Source organism: Musca autumnalis, unplaced genomic scaffold (assembly GCF_047663935.1).
Source record: "Musca autumnalis isolate F117 unplaced genomic scaffold, ASM4766393v1 scaffold_5, whole genome shotgun sequence".
NCBI lineage: Eukaryota > Metazoa > Arthropoda > Insecta > Diptera > Muscidae > Musca > Musca autumnalis.
Genome location: NW_027412088.1, coordinates 177,126,322 through 177,148,943, shown reverse-complemented (window position 1 = coordinate 177,148,943; position 22,622 = coordinate 177,126,322). Strand labels below are relative to the sequence as shown.

Here is a 22,622-nt window from a genome sequence, read left to right as displayed (position 1 = left end):
AATTGTCAAAATACCGAAAATCTGAGGGTACATTTATATGGCGGCTATATCTAAACGTGGACCTATATTGAATAATTTTTACAAGGAGGTAGTTTATTCACTCAGGACCCAAAATGCAAAATAACATCCAAATCGGTTGGTTAATTTGGCCAAAATCGTCAAAATACCACAAATCGGGCGGTACCTTTCTATGGGAGCTATACCCAAATATGGACCTACATCCACTAAAAATGATTTTCTACCTTTTTGGCTTGTTAAAAACCTACGTTTAAAATTTGAAGGCGGTAGCTCGATTAAAACTATTTTTGGCACTTTTTTCCATACAAGTGGGACCACTGTGCATTGTACCAAATTTAGTACCATTTAGTACTTTTCGTACACATAAGTATGAGTTTTCCCAACCATCTCCTTTTAGTAGCACCACTTTCCAACCTTGATTTCCATACCAAATTCTATGGATCTAGCTATATCCGTTCAAAATATACAATTGGTACTAAATTTTGTAAATTTTAGTACTTTTCGTACACTTAGTACACCCTTACAGTAATCTTAATTCAAAACTTCAGGTTCCAAGCTCTATTCATTCGCCCAAATCCAAGTTGTACCAAATTTAGTACCAATTAGTCCTTTCCGTACCTATAAGTACGAATTGCTAGCACTACCTCAATCATACACTTCAAAAGTAATCTTAATTCCAAATTTCAGTATTCCAGCTCTATCCGTTCACACAAATCCCCATTGTACTAAATTTAGTACCATTTAAAACTTTTCGTTCCCATAAGTACGATTTTCCAAAACTACTTTAATCCTACACTCCAACATAAATCTCAATTCCACATTTCAGGATTCCAGCTTTATTCGTTCATCCAAATCCCCATTATACCAAATTGAGTACAATTTAGTACTTTTCGTACACTAATAGTTTCCAAAAACCCTTTAGTACATCTCTCACTCTATCCATTCAGCCAAATCCAAACTGTTCTAAATTTAGTACCATTTAGTACTTTTCGTACCCATAAGTATGAATTTCCAAAACTTCCACAATCCTAAACTCCACCAGTAATCTCAATTCTAAATTTCGAGATTCCAGCTCTATTCGTTTACCCAAATCCCCATTGTACCAAATTTAGTACCATTTAGTACTTTTCATACACATAAGTACGAATTTCCAAACTTCCCCAATCCTTCACTCCAACAGAAATCTCAATTCCACATTTCAGGATTCCAGCTCTATCCGTTCACCCAAATCCCCATTGTGCCAAATTTAGTACCATTTAGTCCTTTTCGTACACTCACAGTTTCCAAGAACCCTTTAGTACATCTTTACTTACTCTTCATCAGTGACCCTCAGTCCAAATTTGAGGAATCGAGCTCTATCAGTTCACCCAAATCCAAACTGTACTAAATTTAGTACTATTTAGTACTTTTCGTACCCGTAAGTACGAATTTCCAAAACTTCCACAATCCTAAACTCCACCAGTAATCTCAATTCCAAGTTTCGAGATTCCAGCTCTATCCGTTCACCGAAATCCCCATTGCACCAAATTTAGTACCATTTAGTACTTTTCATACACATAAGTACGAATTTTTAAACTTCCCCAATCGTACACTCCAACAGTAATCTCAATTCCAAATTTCAGGATTCCAGCTCTATTCGTTTACCCAAGTCCCTATTGTACCAAATTTAGTACCATTTAGTACTTTTCTTACACATAAGTACGAATTTACAAAACTACCCTCATATCTCAATCCTACACTTTAACAGTAATCCTAATTCCAAATTTCATGTTTCCAGCTCTATTCGTTCACCTAAATCCAAATTGTACCAAATTTAGTACCAAATTTAGTTTCGTTCCCATAAGTACGAATTTCCAAAACTACCTCAATCCTACACTCCACCAGTAATCTCAATTCCACATTTCGAGATCCCTGCTCTCTCCGTTCACCAAATCCCCATTGTACCAAATTTAGTACCATTTACTACTTTTCGTACACATAAGTATGAATTTTCCAAACCATCTCCTTTTTGAAGCACCACTTCTTAACCTTGATTTCCATACCAAATTCCATGATTCTAGCTATATCCGTTCAAAATATACAATTTGTACTAAATTTTTGTACATTTTAGTACTTTTCGTACACTTATAGGTACATCTTTCTAACTCTCCATCAGTTACCCTCATTCCAAATTTCAGAATTCTAGCTCTTCTCGTTTGCCTAATACAAAGGGTACCATATTTAGTACCTTTTAGTACTTTTCGTACCCTTCTAGGTCGAATTTCCAAAAACCCAGCCTTATCTCACCCCTACACACCGACAGCAACCCGCAGTCAAAATTTCAGCTTTCTAGCTTCAGCGGTTTCGTCTGGGCGATGATATGTCAGTCACTCACTCACTCACTGAGCTCTTTTATATATATAGATTATTTATTATTTATTATTTATTATTTATTATTTATTATTTATTATTTATTATTTATTATTTATTATTTATTATTTATTATTTATTATTTATTATTTATTATTTATTATTTATTATTTATTATTTATTATTTATTATTTATTATTTATTATTTATTATTTATTATTTATTATTTATTATTTATTATTTATTATTTATTATTTATTATTTATTATTTATTATTTATTATTTATTATTTATTATTTATTATTTATTATTTATTATTTATTATTTATTATTTATTATTTATTATTTATTATTTATTATTTATTATTTATTATTTATTATTTATTATTTATTATTTATTATTTATTATTTATTATTTATTATTTATTATTTATTATTTATTATTTATTATTTATTATTTATTATTTATTATTTATTATTTATTATTTATTATTTATTATTTATTATTTATTATTTATTATTTATTATTTATTATTTATTATTTATTATTTATTATTTATTATTTATTATTTATTATTTATTATTTATTATTTATTATTTATTATTTATTATTTATTATTTATTATTTATTATTTATTATTTATTATTTATTATTTATTATTTATTATTTATTATTTATTATTTATTATTTATTATTTATTATTTATTATTTATTATTTATTATTTATTATTTATTATTTATTATTTATTATTTATTATTTATTATTTATTATTTATTATTTATTATTTATTATTTATTATTTATTATTTATTATTTATTATTTATTATTTATTATTTATTATTTATTATTTATTATTTATTATTTATTATTTATTATTTATTATTTATTATTTATTATTTATTATTTATTATTTATTATTTATTATTTATTATTTATTATTTATTATTTATTATTTATTATTTATTATTTATTATTTATTATTTATTATTTATTATTTATTATTTATTATTTATTATTTATTATTTATTATTTATTATTTATTATTTATTATTTATTATTTATTATTTATTATTTATTATTTATTATTTATTATTTATTATTTATTATTTATTATTTATTATTTATTATTTATTATTTATTATTTATTATTTATTATTTATTATTTATTATTTATTATTTATTATTTATTATTTATTATTTATTATTTATTATTTATTATTTATTATTTATTATTTATTATTTATTATTTATTATTTATTATTTATTATTTATTATTTATTATTTATTATTTATTATTTATTATTTATTATTTATTATTTATTATTTATTATTTATTATTTATTATTTATTATTTATTATTTATTATTTATTATTTATTATTTATTATTTATTATTTATTATTTATTATTTATTATTTATTATTTATTATTTATTATTTATTATTTATTATTTATTATTTATTATTTATTATTTATTATTTATTATTTATTATTTATTATTTATTATTTATTATTTATTATTTATTATTTATTATTTATTATTTATTATTTATTATTTATTATTTATTATTTATTATTTATTATTTATTATTTATTATTTATTATTTATTATTTATTATTTATTATTTATTATTTATTATTTATTATTTATTATTTATTATTTATTATTTATTATTTATTATTTATTATTTATTATTTATTATTTATTATTTATTATTTATTATTTATTATTTATTATTTATTATTTATTATTTATTATTTATTATTTATTATTTATTATTTATTATTTATTATTTATTATTTATTATTTATTATTTATTATTTATTATTTATTATTTATTATTTATTATTTATTATTTATTATTTATTATTTATTATTTATTATTTATTATTTATTATTTATTATTTATTATTTATTATTTATTATTTATTATTTATTATTTATTATTTATTATTTATTATTTATTATTTATTATTTATTATTTATTATTTATTATTTATTATTTATTATTTATTATTTATTATTTATTATTTATTATTTATTATTTATTATTTATTATTTATTATTTATTATTTATTATTTATTATTTATTATTTATTATTTATTATTTATTATTTATTATTTATTATTTATTATTTATTATTTATTATTTATTATTTATTATTTATTATTTATTATTTATTATTTATTATTTATTATTTATTATTTATTATTTATTATTTATTATTTATTATTTATTATTTATTATTTATTATTTATTATTTATTATTTATTATTTATTATTTATTATTTATTATTTATTATTTATTATTTATTATTTATTATTTATTATTTATTATTTATTATTTATTATTTATTATTTATTATTTATTATTTATTATTTATTATTTATTATTTATTATTTATTATTTATTATTTATTATTTATTATTTATTATTTATTATTTATTATTTATTATTTACTATTTATTATTTATTATTTATTATTTATTATTTATTATTTATTATTTATTATTTATTATTTATTATTTATTATTTATTATTTATTATTTATTATTTATTATTTATTATTTATTATTTATTATTTATTATTTATTATTTATTATTTATTATTTATTATTTATTATTTATCATTTATTATTTAGTATTTAGTATTTAATATTACTTCCTTTTATAAACACCACTTCCCAACCTTCATTTACAACCCAAATCCAAGTTGTACTAAATATAGTACTTTTCGTTCACATAATTTACGAATTTCCAAACCTATCTCAATTCTACACTCCAACAGTAATCTTTATTTCAAATTTCAGGTGTCGAACTTTATCCGTTCACCCAAATCCAAGTTGTACTAAATTTAGTACCATTTAGTACTTTTCGTATACATAAGTTCGCATTTCCAAAACTACCCCAATATCTCAATCCTATACTCCGTCAGTAATCTTAATTCCAAATATCAGGTTTCCAGCTATTTCCGTTAACCCAAATCCAAGTTGTACTAAATATAGTACCATTTAGTACTTTTCGTTCACATAATTTACGAATTTCCAAACCTATCTCAATTCTACACTCTAACAGTAATCTTAATTCCAAATTTCAGGTTTCGAACTTTATCCTTTCACCCAAATCCAAGTTGTACTAAATTTAGTACCATTTAGTACTTTTCGTACACATAAGTACGAATTTCCAAAACTACCCCCATATCTCAATCCTATACTCCGTCAGTAATCTTAATTCCAAATTTCAGGTTTCCAGCTCTATCCTTTCACCCAAATCCAAATTGTACTAAATTTAGTACCATTTAGTACTTTTCGTACACATGAGTATGAATTTCCTAAACCATTTCCTTTTATAAACACCACTTCCCAACCTTCATTTACATACCAAATTCAAAGTTTCTAGCTAAATCCGTTCAAAATATACAACTGGTACTAAATTTTGTAATTTTTAGACATTTTCGTACACTTAGAGGTCGAATTTCCAAAAACCCTTTGGTACATCTTTCTAACTCTCCATCAGTTACCCTCATTCCAAATTTCAGAATTCTAGCTCTTCTCGTTTGCCTAATACAAAGGGTACCATATTTAGTACCTTTTAGTACTTTTCGTACCCTTCTAGGTCGAATTTCCAAAAACCCAGCCTTATCTCACGCCTACACACCAACAGCAACGCACAGTCAAAATTTCAGCTTTCTAGCTTCAGCGGTTTCGTCTGGGCGATGATATGCCAGTCAGTCAGTCAGTCACTCACTCACTCACTCACTCAGTCATCACTAAGCTCTTTTATATATATAGATTTCAGCAATTTCGGTAGAACAATGTGAGGCACCATTCTATGGGGGCTATTTCAAAACGTCGATCTATACCGACAAATTTCTGACGGAAAGTTTTTAGGCTCAAAGAAGACTAAATACCAAATTTCCTATATTTCGGTAAGAGAATGTGGCTTAAACTTTCAGCCATTTCGGTTGGATATTGACGTCACAATCTTCAGTATTACGAAAATCGGGAGGTACCGTTCTATGGGGGCTATATCGAAACGTGGACCTATACCGATGAATTTTAGTCAGAAATGGGGCAATATGAAAGCGTGGACCTGTGCAGACATATTTCTGGCGAACACATTGAAGACTAAATACCAAATTTCAGCTATTTTGGTGGAATATTGAAGATACAACCTTCAAAATACGAAAAATCGGGAGGTACCTTTCCATGAGGGCTATATGAAGGCGTGGACCTATACCGACAAATTTAAAGTACCCCCAACGAAGTCTAAATACCAAATTTCAGCCATTTCGGTGGAATATTGGGGGACAAAGTTCTGGGGGAAAGTTTTATACCACCAACGTAGACTAAGTACCAAATTTCAGCCATTTCGGTGTGATAATGAGGCTAAAACCTTCAAAATACCGAAAATCGGGAGGTACCGTTCTATGGGGGCTATATGAAGGTGTGGACCGATAACGACAAAATTCTGGGGGAAAGATTTATACCCCTAAAGAAGACTACGTACCAAATTTTATCCATTTTGCTAGGATAATGAAGCTAAAACCTTAAAAATACCGAAAATCGGGAGGTACCGTTCTATGGGGGCTATATGAAGGTGTGGACCGATACCGACAAAATTCTGGGGGAGAGTTTTATACCCCTAAAGAAGACTACGTACCAAATTTCAGCCATTTTGGTAGGATAATGAAGCTAAAACCTTAAAAATACCGAAAATCGGGAGGTACCGTTCTATGGGGGCAATATCAAAACATGGACCGATATATCCCATTTTCAATACCAACCATCCTACAAGTAATAAAAACTTCTGTACCAAATTTTGACTCTCTATCTTTAAAATTGCGAGCTGTATCTTGATTTCAACAGACAGACGGACGGACGGACATGGTTAAATCGACATCAAATTTTATGCTGATCAATAATATATATATATATACTTTATAGGGTCTCCGACGAATATTTCGATGTGTTACAAACGGAATGACAAATTTAATTATACCCTCCATATGGTGGAGGGTATAAATATAATGTTCTATTGGGGGAAGGCCATACTTCCCGAGATCAATCCGAAAATTCCCTCGTTAAAAGGGCGGCAACTTGGAAAAAAGTTACAATCTAAGAGAAAATTTTGTTTCCGTGCTCGAGATTTGCACCTGTCCATAGGAGAAAGTCCTTCAGCCTGTTTCTGTATGTCGAAAGAAGAATGTATGCAAATGAAACATGCCCAAACTCTTGTGTGTTTTTTAAATTTGCTTTTTGTTTTGAAGCAAAAGCATAGGTAAAATTATTTCAAAAACTAATGTTTGGGCGTGTTTCATTCGCACACATTCTTCTTTTGACATACAGAAACAGGCTGTTAAATCCCCGGCCGAAGGCTGACTATTTTGTATATTGTAGTGTATTCCGCAATCCATTGTAGTCCATATCCGTTCAAAAACGATAATGTTAAAAACGAGGAAATTTTCAAAACTTAAAACTCCCATAATTGGGGAACAAGTCTCGTTTAGGGCACCTCTCCGATCGGGCTGAAATTTTTACCATAGGTAGTCCTTGGGACCCTGATCACGACTATATATATCTTTCCCGGGGGAAGTTCATACTTCCCGAGATATGGGTCTTGACATTTCGGGAATGTCCTACTTTAACACCATTACTTTATTTATGGGCACCTCTCGGATCGGGCTGAAATGTTCACCATAGGTAGTCCTTGGGACCCTGATCACAACGATATATATCTTTTCCGGGGGAAGTACATACTTCCCGAGATATGGGTCTTGACATTTTACTATTTTTACTTGCGCAATATGGGTACCATTTTAAAGCTCGTGGTGAGTACTTTTCTTTGCTATTACGACTTTTGCTTCAGATTACAACAATACGCGAACAAAAGTTTTTCCAAAAATTATAAGTTTTCTTTAAGTAGCCGGCCTTCGGCCGGGATTTAAGCCTTTCTCCTATGGACAGGAGCCAAAGTGGGCTACGCGAACAACGGTTTTTCAAAAATTATAATTTTTCTTTAAGTAGCCGACCTTCGGCCGGGATTTAAGACTTTCTCCTATGGACAGGAGCAAAAGTAGGCTACGCGAACAAAAGTTTTTCCAAAATTATAAGTTTTCGGTAAGTAGCCGGCCTTCGGCCGGGATTTAAGACTTTCTCCCATGGTAGAATAAAGTGAAGGTAGGCCACAGCTAACAGCTGATTACAATTTTTTTCTTTTTATGGCCTAATCTGTCAAAAGCGGGGTTGACATTTTGTACTGTTTTTGACATTATGCAATCATAAAGGTAGATGTATCGCTGAACTGTTCCAACAAAAAACTTCTGCTGTAACACTATATCTTAAAATTGAAAACAAGGACAAAAAATGTGGCAAAATAAAATATTGATGTTAATTTAAATTTGTTCCAAAACTACAGGAATGTAAAAATTACAATTTTTGTAAAAATCGTGCTGACATTTATCTGCAAAACGGATGCCAGCAATCACGATGTCAGATTAGCCAAACTTGTCAATTAGAAAATAAGTGAATGACATTTTTTTACTGTCATAAGTTTGGGAAGAACTTTTGCTATTTTTGGAACACTTTTTCAACAAGAATATTCTAGCTAAAGAAATGTTTTTACGCTATATGGCACTTTTGAAATATAAAAAGTGAAGCTCTAAGTTCCATATGTTTTTACGGGATAGCTATGCAGCTACATCTACCATTATTATTGTACCATGCCATTTGACGTTTTAAGCCATGGCTGCAGGGTGGCATTTCTCAGTGATTTTCATACCTGGCCTACCTCTACTTCATTGTACCATGCTTTCTCCTATGGACAGGAGCAAAAGTCGTAAACGCAATCAAAAGTACTCACCACGTGCTTTAAAATGATACCCATATTGCCCAAGTAAAAATAGTAAAATCTCAAAACCCATATCTCGAGAAATATGGACTCCTCCCGAAAAAGCTATATATTGTTGTAATCTGAAGCAAAAGTCGTAATAGCAATGAAAAGTACTCACCACGAGCTTTTAAATGATACCCATATTGTCCAAGTAAAAATAGTAAAATGTCAAGACCCATATTTCGGGAAGTATGTACTTCCCTCCGGAAAAGATATAAATTGTTGTGATCAGGGTCCCAAGGACAACCTATGTTGAAAATTTCAGCCCGATCCGAGAGGTGCCCATAAATAAAGTAATGGTGTTAAAGTAGGACTTTCTCGAAATGTCAAGACCCATATCTCGGGAAGTATGGACTTCCCCCGGGAAATATACATATAGTTGTTATCAGGGTCCCAAGGACTACCTATGGTGAAAATTTCAGCCCGATCCGAGAGGTGCCCCTAAACGAGACTTAACCCGTATTCTTTATATATTCATGAACAAAAAGTGTACCCCAATTTAAACAATTGCATCAGTGTGTACTATCTTTTGCCAACACTGTTTGTGTTCTCTCCGCACTGACACGAACGAACAAGTAATCAGGTACTTGCATTGCATGGTCTCTTTCTTTTCAATCCGACTACAAACGAGTCGAGTCCGTTTTGGTGAGCGGTCGTGGAGTTTCAGCAACACGGCTTGTCATCACATTTTTGTGAAAAATAAAAAAAATTAAAAAAAAACAAAAAAAATATAAAAATAAAAAAACCAAAAACAAAAAAATTGTAAAAAGTAGCAAAAATCGAAAAAAGAGTTAAAAACGTAAGTGAAATTGTGAAAAGTTGTGGAAAAAAACGATGCAGACATTCTTTTTTTCGTGGCGTGTGGAGACAATGAAAGGAGAAAAAACGTGGTGTGGTCGTTTGAAATTGAAGAAAAAAAAAAGAAATGAGTGAGCGTGAAAGATGTATGGCATTTTAACAAATGCATGAAAGAGATGGAAAAATTGATTCAAAATAAAATTTTTTGTACATTGCAGAACAATAAAGAAGAAATGTGTTTAAATTGCTTAAAAAAGCAAAAGAAATTATGGAAACTTGTTAATTTTGGTTGTTAATTAATGAATTGCAAATTATTTTGTTGTTTTGATGGAATTTCGACCACTTTTTCATAACCATACCACCATGACAATTCACGTTAATTTTTCTCGTTTTTGAGTGCGTGTGTGTGAGTGTATTTTTTGTGTGATTGCACGACGGAACGACAGGAAACAACTCACTCATTTCTTTTTTAAACTGACAACAGCAATAGGGTTGCCATTGCACTACATTGCTATTTCCCCGCCTTTTTATCTCCGTATATTGTACAACAACATGTTATAAGACTTTCTTTCCTCATTATTCCAATCAGCAGCAGATTAAAAATGTTTATCTTGTTTTTTTTATGTCTTCTTATCTCTCTTTACAGTTTCTTTTAAGTTTTTCCTTTGTGTAGATTTCAAATTTAATATTATACCAAAATGGCTTCTTTATATGTGGGTGATTTACATCAAGACATCAATGAGGCTGGACTTTTCGATAAGTTCTCCCTTGCTGGCCCAGTTATGTCAATTCGTGTTTGCCGTGACATCATAACTCGTCGTTCATTGGGCTATGCCTATGTTAATTTCCAACAACCAGCTGATGGTAAGTACCTAGTACCTTCTTTTTTTTTCCAACAACAAAATACAAACACAATCATGTCCATGTAATAATTTGTAATTAAGTAACTTTTCATATCCCCCGTACCTCCTCCCTCCCTCCCCCTATTTATGTATTTTTGCATTACATTCTTGGTATTGCAATTTTATCGCTTGTTGTTTATTTATTTTTTTTACAATGGCGATGATGAAATTGTATTCGTCGTGTCCACCACAACCACCACCTCGAATTGTTGTGAATCATCCAAACCTCTCTTTTGTTGTTGTTTTAGCATGAAAAATCTATAAGTAGGGACTTTTTCTGTTTGGGGTTCATTTGTTTTTTACAGTCAATTCCATATAATTGTAATAGGAATAAAGTTAAAATATAAAATACATTATTAACATTTTCGATTGGCATATTGAAATCTATAGGAATTGTATCCCTTTCCCATATCCCCCCTATGTTTCTGTGGGACAAGTGTCGTTTAGGGCCACCATTCGCGTATCTTCTTGAAATTTTTATCATAGGCCGACCTTGTTATGCAGATCATAACGATATATTCTTTTCGGGGTTAAGTCCATACTTCTCGAAATATGGGTCTTGACATTTTCAGAAATAGGGAATTTCAAATCATTAACAATTTTATCTTAAATATCGTTCAGATACTACCTTCGGATCGATCTGAAAAATTTCCAGTATGTTGTCGTTTGAAATTTTTATTTTTAGGAAGATTTTTCTGAATAAACTGTGGAACAAGTGTCGTTTAGGGGCACCATTCGGATCTTTTAGAAATTTTTACCATAGATAGTTCCTTGGAATACTGATCATAATGATATATTCTTTCCGACGGGAAGGCCATACTTCTCAAAATATGGGTCTTGACATTTTCAGAAGTAGGGAATTTCAAATCATTAACAGTTTTATCTTAAATATCGTTTAGGTACCACCCTCGAATCGATCTGAAAATACTCCACTATGTTGTCTCCCTGTTATGCTGATTATATCGTTTGAAATTTTTATCTTTAGGAAGATTTTTCTGAATAAACTGTGGAACAAGTGTCATTTAGGGGCACCATTCGGATCATTTTGAAATTTTTACCATAGATAGTCCCTTGGAATACTGATCATAATGATATATTCTTTCCGACGGGAAGTCCATACTTCTCGAAATATGGGTCTTGACATTTTCAGAAATAGGGAATTTCAAATCATTAACAATTTTATCTTAAACATCGTTTAGGTACCACCCTCGAATCGATCTTAAAATATTCCACTATGTTGTCTCCCTGTTATGCTGATTATATCGTTTGAAATTTTTATTTTTAGGAAGATTTTTCTGAAGAAACTGTGGAACAAGAGTCGTTTAGGGGCACCATTCGGATCTTTTTGAAATTTTTACCATAGATAGTTCCTTGGAATGCTGATCATAATGATATATTCTTTCCGACGGGAAGTCCATACTTCTCGAAATATGGGGGTTGACATTTTCAGAAATAGTGAATTTCAAATCATTAACAATTTTATCTTAAATATCGTTTAGGTACTACCCTTGGAACGATCTAAAAATATTCCACTATGTTGTCTCCCTGTTATGCTGATTATATCGTTTGAAATTTTTATTTTTAGGAAGATTTTTCTGAATAAACTTTGGAACAAGTGTCATTTAGGGGCACCATTCGGATCATTTTGAAATTTTTACCATAGATAGTCCCTTGGAATACTGATCATAATGATATATTCTTTCCGACGGGAAGTCCATACTTCTCGAAATATGGGGGTTGACATTTTCAGAATTAGGGAATTTCAAATCATTAACAATTTTATCTTAAATATCGTTTAGGTACTACCCTCGGATCGATCTGAAAATATTCCAGAATGTTATCTCCCTGTTATGCTGATAATATCGTTTGAAATTTTTATTTTTTGGAAGATTTTTCTGAATAAACTGTGGAACAAGTGTCGTTTAGGGGCACCATTCGGATCTTTTTCAAATTTTTATAATAGATAGTTGCTTGGAATAATGATCATAATGATATATTCTTTCCGACGGGAAGTCCATACTTCTCGAAATATGGGGGTTGACATTTTCGTAATGGGACAGTTCAAATTGTTAACAATTTTGTCATAAAAATCGTTTAGGTACTACCCTCGAATCGTTCTGAAAATATTCCACTATGTTGTCTCCCAGTTATGCTGATTATATCCTTTGAAATTTTTATCTTTAGGAAGATTTTTCTGAAGAAACTGTGGAACAAGTGTCGTTTAGGGACACCATTCGGATCTTTTTGAAATTTTCACCACAGATAGTTCCTCGGAATACTGATCATAATGATATATTCTTTCCGACGGGAAGTCCATACTTCTCGAAATATGGGGGTTGACAGTTTGGTAATGGGAAATTTCAAATTGTTAACAGTTGTGTCATAAAAATCGAATCGATCTGAAAATATTCCACTATGTTGTCTCCCTGTTATTCTCATTACCTATATCCTTTGAAATTTTTATCATAGATGGTCATACTTCCGAAAAAGTCGAGGAACATGTCATGTTTAAGGACTGATCGCGGATCTTTTTGACAGATCTACCGTCCATAGCCATTGTAACCCTGATTACAACGATACACCTACATTCTGTGTTGCGAAAGTCCATACTTCTAAAGATATGGGTCTTCAAAGTTCCAGAAATACTCCTAATTTATTTGTTTGTTTTGGAAGCCAACAAAGGCAATATTTGTATAATTTTAAAGCTTGGGGAGTCTTGATTCTAAAAATCATAAGTATTCATTCAAAATAGTATTGTTGTTGTTGTTGTAGCAGCATAAAAACCTACGTAGAAGCATAGGTTTGATACTGGGTTGACAGCCGCTGGCCGAAATACTATGGTTTCGGGTCAATCTGGTACGAATGAACCCGCTGCTTTGGGATTAGTGGTCTTAATTAAATGACACCTGCGCATCATACTATCCAACTTCAGGCTGGTATAACGACCAAATGAATGAAGGATAATATCTTAAGAGCCGGGACTTAAAAATGTATTCTTTCGAGAAGGGTGCTATAGCCCCTTCCTGAACGAAAGCGAGCTTCTATAGACCCGTTATGAAAGAAAGGATGCTACTTTAGACTCTTGTTGAAAGAAAGGTGCTTCTATAGACCCTCTCTGAGAAAAGGGCCCTTCTACAGATACTTTATGAATGAATTGTTGTTCCTATAGACCCTTTCTTAAAGATCTGGTGCTTCTATAAGCCTTTCTGAAAGACAGAATGCTTCTATAGACCCTTTCTGAAAGAAATGCTGCTCTTGACCTAAACTTTTAGGAATTTGGAATTAAATTTAAATTTAGCCTGTGGATATCGCTTGTTTTTTAGGGAACAAGTCGGGTTTACGCGATCTGCGTTTTTTTTTTGTAGTTTCAAGACTCATATCTCGGGAAGTATGGACTTTCCCCAGATAAAAATATATTTTGTGTTCAGGACAATAACCCTTGTCTGTGGTAAAAATTTCAAATAAATCGCAGGGCCCCTACTTAACCCCAAAATTTTCCTATAAATGGTAATAGGCACAAGTCGGTTTTACCTGATTTTTTTTTTGTTCTCTCAAGACCTATATCATCTCGTGAAGTATGGACTTCCCCCAGATAAAAAATATATTTTTGTGTTCAGGACAAGGGTTATTGTCTGTGGTAAAAATTTCAAATAAATCGCAGGACCGCGCCTAAACCATGGGGGTTATTCTGAACGAAAATTCCCCGTGAGTTTTTGTCTTTTCGCCGTTTCATCTTACGGGTTATTCGTTCAGAATAACCTCCCATAATTAACCCAAGAATTTTCTTATTTCCTTCGACCGGGAATTTAAGTCTATGGACAGATGCAGTAGTCGGCTACGCGAACTAACTTTTCTAATGATTTACAAGCCATTAGCCGGCCTTCTGACGAGGATTTAGAACTTGCACGGTCCTACGAGATTTTTTGGAACCTTGAATGGGGCTATATTTAGGGAAGTATGGGCTTCCCATAGATAAAATATATATTGTTGTATTCAGGACAATGAGACCTATCTGTTGTAGAAGAAAACTCGGAAGGTCGCATGTAAACCCGACATGTGCCGAAGTATGGTTTTCTGGCAAAAAAATATTGCCAGAACGGGTGCCACCGTGGTGCAATGGTATGCACACCCGCCTTGCACGCTAAAGGTCGTGGGTTCGATTCCCAGGCCAGGCAACATCAAATTTTCAACGGTGGCAAAATACCCCTCAGTGATGTTGGCGACATTTCCTGAGTATTTCTGCCTTGTAAAACTTCTCTACAAGTGGTGTCTTAGGACACGCCGTTCGGACTCGGCAATAAACAGTAGGTTTAGGTATAGTAGGTATCATTGAGCTAATATGAATCGGGGTGCACTCATTGATATGAGAGAAGTCTCCCTTGTCCCATCTGGGATGTTTGCGGAGCAATTATTATATGTATATAAACGAAATATGCCAAATGCGCGTGTAAGCCCGACTGAACCAAGTCGTAATTTGGAATTTTTCGATTCAATAGATTTTTTTTTTTGAAATTTTTTCAGAACTGTCTTCAAGTCTCATGGAATAGCCAGGTTTCGGCCGGGGCTTTAGTTTTTCGTCTATGGCGGGTCCAAAACCGGCTACCAAAATCTTTTTCTGAAAATAAATTTCTTCAGTCGGGTTCGCGGATTGAAATATATATTGTTGCTGCATTCCGGACAGTGAGACCTAGGTGTGCTAAAAGTTTCAAAAGAATCGGGGGAGGTCGCCTTTAAATTCGCAGAATATTCCTACTAAGGATTAGGGATTTTTTTTTTCATATCTTTTCTTTATTCAAATATCATACGACCGAAGGCCTTCTATGAAAAAAATGCCCGATTTGGATTCCCCGACGCTATGTGACAATGTTTGGTGACATTTCCTGAGTATCTTAGCCATGTAAAATTTCTCTACAGGTGGTGTCTTAGGACGCTCCGTTTGGTTACCATATCATTGAGCAAATATGAATCGGGGTGCACTCAGTAATATTAGAAAAGTCTCTCTACCTTGTCCCTTTTGGGACGTTTTTGGAAAAAAATAGTTAACAAAGTTCACTTTTTAATTTCAAAGTTAAATTGAATTTTACCCCCTGTTTTTGTAACTAATTTTTGTTCGTTCGTCTATATTCGTCATAATTTAGGCATCCATAGCTCTGCCCCCAGACCAACCTAATGTTTTGTAGACGCGTTCCATATTTAGTAAAGAATTTCTCATTTAAAAATCAACACTCTACGTTTGTGCTAAGCCGAGTAAATCGATCTACAAAATTTGACAATTCGTGTGAGAAGAATAAATTTTTTTACAAAAACCCCCTGTTAATGTTCCAATTTTTCTAGAGTTTGAAATAAAAAGGTTTGATCTTATTTATAAATTCTTTACAATTTTTAGGTTAGGTTGATTTTTAATTTTATGGTTAGTTTGAATTTAATTTCAAAGTTAAATTGAATTTTATTGTTCCAATTATTCTACAGTTTGAAATAAAAAGTTTTGATCCTATTTATAAATTCTTTACAATTTTTAGGTTAGGTTGATTTTTAGTTCTATGGTTAGTTTGAATTTAATTTTTTTTTTTAATTTTAAAGTTAGTTTGAATTTATTTTTTTAATTTTAAGGTAATGTTAAATTTATTTATTTTATTTTTCTATTATATATTTTTTTTTTTTAATTTTATTTTGTTTGAATTTTATTTTATTTTTAAATCTTATTTTATTGAATTTAATTTTTATACCCTCCACCATATGGAGGGCATAATTAAATTTGTCATTCCGTTTGTAACACATCGAAATATTCGTCGGAGACCCTATAAAGTATATATTATTGATCAGAATAAAATTCTATGTCGATTTGACCATGTCCGTCTGTCCGTCCGTCTGTTGAAATCAAGATACAGCTCGCAATTTTAAAGATACAGTCGTTTTTATTACTTGCAGGATGGTTGGTATTGAAAATGGGATATATCGGTCAGCGTTTTGATATAGCCCCCATTGAACGGTACCTCCCGATTTACGGTATTTTTAAGGTTTTAGCTTCATTATCCTACCAAAATGGCTGAAATTTGGTACGTAGTCTTCTTTAGGGGTATAAAACTTTCCCCCAGAATTTTGTCGGTATCGGTCCACACCATCATATAGCCCCCATAGAACGGTACCTCCCGATTTTCGGTATTTTTAAGGTTTTAGCTTCATTACCCTACCAAAATAGCTGAAATTGGTACGTAGTCTTCTTTAGGGGTATAAAACTTTCCCCCAGAATTTTGTCGGTATCGGTCCACACCTTCATATAGCCCCCATAGAACTGTACCTCCCGATTTTCGGTATTTTGAAGGTTTTAGCTTCATTATCCTACCAGAATGGCTGAAATTTGGTACGTAGTCTTCTTTAGGGCTATGAAACTTTTCCCCATAATTTTGTCGGTATCGGTCCACACCTTCATATAGCCCCCATAGAACGGTACCTCCCGATTTTCGGTATTTTGAAGGTTTTTGCTTCATTATCTCACCGAAATGGCTGAAATTTGGTACTTAGTCCACGTTGGTGGTATAAAACTTTCCCCCAGAAATTTGTCGGTATCGGTCCATGCCTTCATATAGCCCCCATAGAACGGTACCTCCCGATTTTCGGTATTTTGAACGTTGTGGCATCAACATTCCACTGAAATGGCTGAAATTTGGTATTTAGACTTCGTTGGGGGTACTCAAATTTCCCCTTTAAATTTGTTGGTATAGGTCCACGTCTTCATTTAGCCCTCATGGAAAAGTACCTCCCGATTTTTCGCATTTTGAAGGTTGTGTCTTCAATATTCCACCAAAATGGCTGAAATTTGGTATTTAGTCTTCAATGTGTTCGCCAGAAATATGTCTGTACAGGTCCACGCTTTCATATTGCCCCATTTCTGACTAAAATTCGTCGGTATAGTTCCACGTTTCAATATAGTCCCCATAGAACGGTACCTCTGGATTTTCGTAATACTGAAGATTGTGACGTCAATATCCAACCGAAATGGCTGAAATTCGTTATTTCGTCTTCCAAGAGTTATAAAATATTCTAGAAGAGTATTATCAGTATAGGTCCACGTCTTCCTATACCCCCATAGAAGCAAGCTTATTTCTTGATTTTCGGTATTTTTTTAGTTTTAGCCACATTCTCTTACCGAAATATAGGAAATTTGGTATTTTGTCTTCTTTGAGCCTAAAAACTTTCCGTCAGAAATTTGTCGGTATAGGTCGACGTTTTGAAATAGCCCCCATAGAATGGTGCCTCACATTGTTTTACCGAAATTGATGAAATTTAGTATTAAGTCTTCTTCATACACGAAAGGAAACTAATTATTCCATTTTACTTCAATACAACTTGTGGTGGAGGGTATAACAAGTTCGACCCGGCCGAACTTAACGTCGTTCTTACCTGAATTTTTTGTCAATTTTTTAATTGTTGCTTTATATAAATAAAAAATAATTAAAAAAATAAGTTTCAGTGTTTTATAAATGCACTTAAAACTAGAAAATAATAAGTGCATTTATAAATAAAACACTGAAACTTAATTTTTTTAAATTATTTTTAGTAAATACATTTTTGTACCACTGAGAAGTCCATAACCAAATTACAGTCAATTTAGGCCGAAAATGTAGATAAAAAAAACTTTAAATTGCCTGAAATCGGGTGGTATCTTTATATGGGGGCTCCACCAAAATGTGACCCATGTCCACAATTTTTTGAGTGGAAGTTTCTGTACAATTGTACAATCGGGTGGTATCGTTATATGGGGGCTACACCAAAATCTGACCCATGTCCACAATTGTTGGTGGGGAAGTCTCTCTACAATTTGGAACTCCAAATGCCAAGTTACAGCCAATTCGTACTAAAAATGAAGACAAAATCCTCAAAACCCCTGAAATCGGGTGGTACCGCTATATGGGGGCTATATATTCATGTGTTGTCATCCAAATCGGAAGAGTGTGCAAAGTTTCAGTTCGATTGGTCAACTGCAACTGTGTAAAGGCATATCTTTCCTTTACCGACCCACCGCAGAAAATTATCACAGATAGTGCTTTTCATGACGATGACAACGCCGTTGTATTTCTTTTGTTGGGGAAATGTATACTTACCGAGATATAGGCCTCCGAAGTTCCGAAAATTCCCTTGTTACTTGGAGAAAAATTTACGATTTAAAAAAAGTTTGTTCGTCTTAAATCCCCGGCCGAAGGCCGCTTAAAGGAAATTTTTGTATTTTTTTATGCGAAGGGTCGGTAAAGGAAATTTGTTCCTCTGTTAAAAATGAGAAAACAGACAAAAACCAAAAAAATCAGGTAATTTGATATTTTTTATTTTAAGGTTAGGTTGAATTTTTATTTTTTTTTAATTTTTCCTTGTTTTGCTATACATAAAAAATTAGCTAATTTTTCCCAAACACGTTCTCTAAAGTTGAAAAAAAAAACGAAACTATTTCCATAATATTATCTTTGATATTTCGAAACTAACACAGCACCCTCTCGGCCCCTTGTTTATTTTGCATATGAAAACCACCTCCAATACTATGAAACTCTCTGTCACTAACAATTTTAATGCAAACCGTGACTTAAAATGCAATTAAATAACCATTACCTTGTGTTATTTAGTTTTTTTTTTAACCAGTAAAAAATTTGTGACCAAACCAACAAAATTGCAATGCACAGCAAAATATTTGCTATTCACCATCACCATAGTTGTTTTTGTATTTTTTTTCTTTTCTTAATTCGTTTTAACTGTGATTTGAATACGATTAAGGTTGAATATTTAAAAAAATGTATGCTTGCATGTGCCAAACGGAGACCTTTGGCTAATATAGAAAGAAGTTTTGGGAAATAAAAGCCATCGCAACATGTCAAATGCACAGTGGTTTGAGTTTGAAATGCGGTTCGCATATGTATTTGTTGTTAAGTTAGGAATGGAAGCATACCACCAACCACCAAAAATTACTCAAAACCCTAACCTAAGCGTGCACATTTTCCATTGTCTATTGGGATTTTCTGTGCATACTTCTCCTACCCCATCAAAGTAGAATTTGAGAAACACAGTTTCTACTAATGAAACAGTTTTTTTTTTAACAGCGGTATATAAGTATTTTTTAATTTCTTGATATGTTTACAAAAAGATTCCAAAACACTTGGCTTCTTATGTGCCACATTTCACATTCTCACACATTCCTCTACCTTTTTAAACATATTCTTTTTGTTTTATTGCAGAACAGAAAAAACAATGGTTTTTTGGGGTGCCTTTTTAAAGTTCATCATTCTTCCTCCTCGCCATAATCATCACAACAACAATAATAATTGTTTACTCAGTTGGAATTTCTGCCATGGAATTATTTGTTGCTGTTGTTTCTTTTCTAGGCTGTGTGTGTTGCCTTCATTTGGTTTTTGCACACGCTGATATTCGTATTCATTTCTCTGTTATTCTCCTTTGGAAATTGCCCATTAGTTTACAGTTTTGTTGTCATGCTGCTGCCTTCTTTTTTTCATTTTCATTTCTTGAAAAAAAAAATAAATAATGGAAATCGAAACTGGTTTTGCTTTTATATTTGAGCAACTAACTGGCTTTTAACGTGGCATAGTTTATATTTTGTTGTTATTTTAAATACTCTACTTCCCCGTAATATGCTCTTGTATGATGATGACACATTTGCTTGATTTTTTTACTTGATTTGGGAACATGGACCTCAGTTTGTGTGTTGCCCCTATTTTACTTGCACTTTTATCTCTTGAAAAACGTGATTATCTGTTGTTTTATTTTATTTATATTTAATATTCATGAGCATTAATTTATTTGTTGTTGCCAACTGATGCTGGCTGTTGCTTGATTCTTTGTCTGCCTGACTGACCCACCTCTTAATTGAGTTTAAATACTGCCACATTCTTTCTATGGCATCTTTTAAATTAGTGGTGATCATCAGAGCAAAAGAGGCAGTGCTGAATTCAAATGAAGAAAGAAAAAGAATAGCATCAATGAAAATGAAATTATACAATAGTGTCATATTTTTACCGTGTTTTTGTTGATTGTTATTTAGATACACTTCATGGAATGACATTTAAGACGCATACCAGAGAGTTTGCTGGTTGTGTTCATGCATTAAGGGGACATAATAAACCATTTTATTTGCTTATTTTTTATTAATATTTGATTCTTATTTATTTGTTAATATGTATTAGCATAAGTCGGGTTTAAGTGCGACCTTCCGATTTTTATGAAATTTCTACCACAAATAACTCCTGACACAAATAAATCCGGACCCTGATTCAAACGATATATAATTTTCCGGGGGGAAGTCCATACTTCCTGAGATATGGGTCTTGACATTTCGGAGATTTCGTACTTGTAACACCTTTAGGTTGTTTATGGGCACCTCTCGGATCGGGATAGATAGCCCTTGGCATCCTGAACACACCGATATATAGTTTTTCGTGGGGAAGTCCGTACTTCCCGAGATATGGGTCTTGACATTTCGGAAATTTCGTACTTTCCCACCTTTAGGTTGTTTAGGGGCACCTCTCGGATCGGGCTGAAATTTTTACAGTAGATAGCCCTTGGCACCATGAATTCAACGATATATAATTTTCCGGGGGGATGGGTGCATAAAATATTGCCGAAGAGAATAATCAGTATAAGCCCTTTTCTTCAAATAACCCCATAGAAGCGTACTTCCCGATTTTCGGTATTTTAAGGTTGTGTCATCAATATCCCATCGAAACGGATGAAATAACTCCTTTATATTCTTTCGTTTCGAAGAGTTGAAAAACTTCCCGTGGTATCTAGAAAAGCGAAAGTGAATTAAAGTTTACTACTTAAGGTTCCCTTTATGTGAATGAAATTAAACCCCCCAATTGCGGTGCGGCACCATTAATGCCCTGCACATGTTGGAATGTTTCTCACTTTAAATGCTGTTATCAAATTTTTATAGAAATCGAAGACTTTCTAACAAAGGCAGCGCAAGGTCTATGTGTTGCTGCGTATAACAGAGACACAAAAGAGGAGCCACAGCTTGAAGTAGTAGGGGGGAGGGGAACAGACAACAAAAGCGCAACGTCAAAAGTACATTCACTTTTCATTTTGGTTCGAGTTTTTACATTGGCTGGCTTAATCATAAAAATATATCAGGTTATAATAGTCGTGCTGCTGCTTGTGAGGACAATGACCTCTCTGAACATTTCGTCGTCGTAGTCAACTTGTGCGCTGTTACTCTTATGGTTCACAACAAGAAAAACAAACAGAAAAACATAAAAATTCAACCAAAAAAATGTACAAATGACAAGAAAACAAAAACTCTGCACTGGGATGGAGGGGGGTCGGTTGGTCGGCCGTCACAGATAATGGTGAAAGTTACCAATAAACGAAAAAATACTCACTCTACTGCCTGCCTGGCTTGTTCGTGTAAGGCGGTGTCCACCGACTTGCCTTTAATATAGGCATGCTGCGAGTTGCTTATGATTTTGGAATCTAGATAAGACCGGATGTCGTAGTCATGCAGTCTCTCTAGAGTTTTGAGGAGGAAGGAAGAAAGACTAATAGGTCTATAGTCCTTAGGTAGTGTGTGACTAGGCTTCCCAGCTTTGGGAATGTAAGTCACCGTTACCTCCTTCCATGGGTTAGGAATGTACGATAGACGCAGACAGACAGTCCCTGTAGATTTC

General features: G+C 31.9%; 1 protein-coding gene and 1 long non-coding RNA gene across 3 annotated transcripts in view; one reads left to right on the top strand and one right to left on the bottom strand.

Annotated features, from left to right (window-relative positions):
* pAbp (poly(A) binding protein) overlaps positions 1-22,622 on the top strand; it is a 44,356-nt gene that overhangs the window by 4,921 nt on the left and 16,813 nt on the right. Inside the window, exons 1-2 of one of the 2 annotated variants that reach the window (XM_073988929.1) lie at positions 9,797-10,061; positions 10,707-10,924. In XM_073988929.1, the coding sequence (XP_073845030.1) occupies positions 10,759-10,924 (166 nt within the window). In that variant the 5' untranslated portion in view covers positions 9,797-10,061; positions 10,707-10,758. Of the gene's footprint in view, positions 1-9,796; positions 10,062-10,706; positions 10,925-22,622 lie in introns of those variants that run through there. The other variant, XM_073988930.1, reaches the window with a different exon arrangement.
* Positions 20,397-20,663, bottom strand: LOC141405016 (uncharacterized). The gene is made up of 2 exons (XR_012413130.1): positions 20,529-20,663; positions 20,397-20,464 (listed from the first exon to the last, which is right to left on the bottom strand). It is a non-coding gene; the product is annotated as an uncharacterized lncRNA (long non-coding RNA).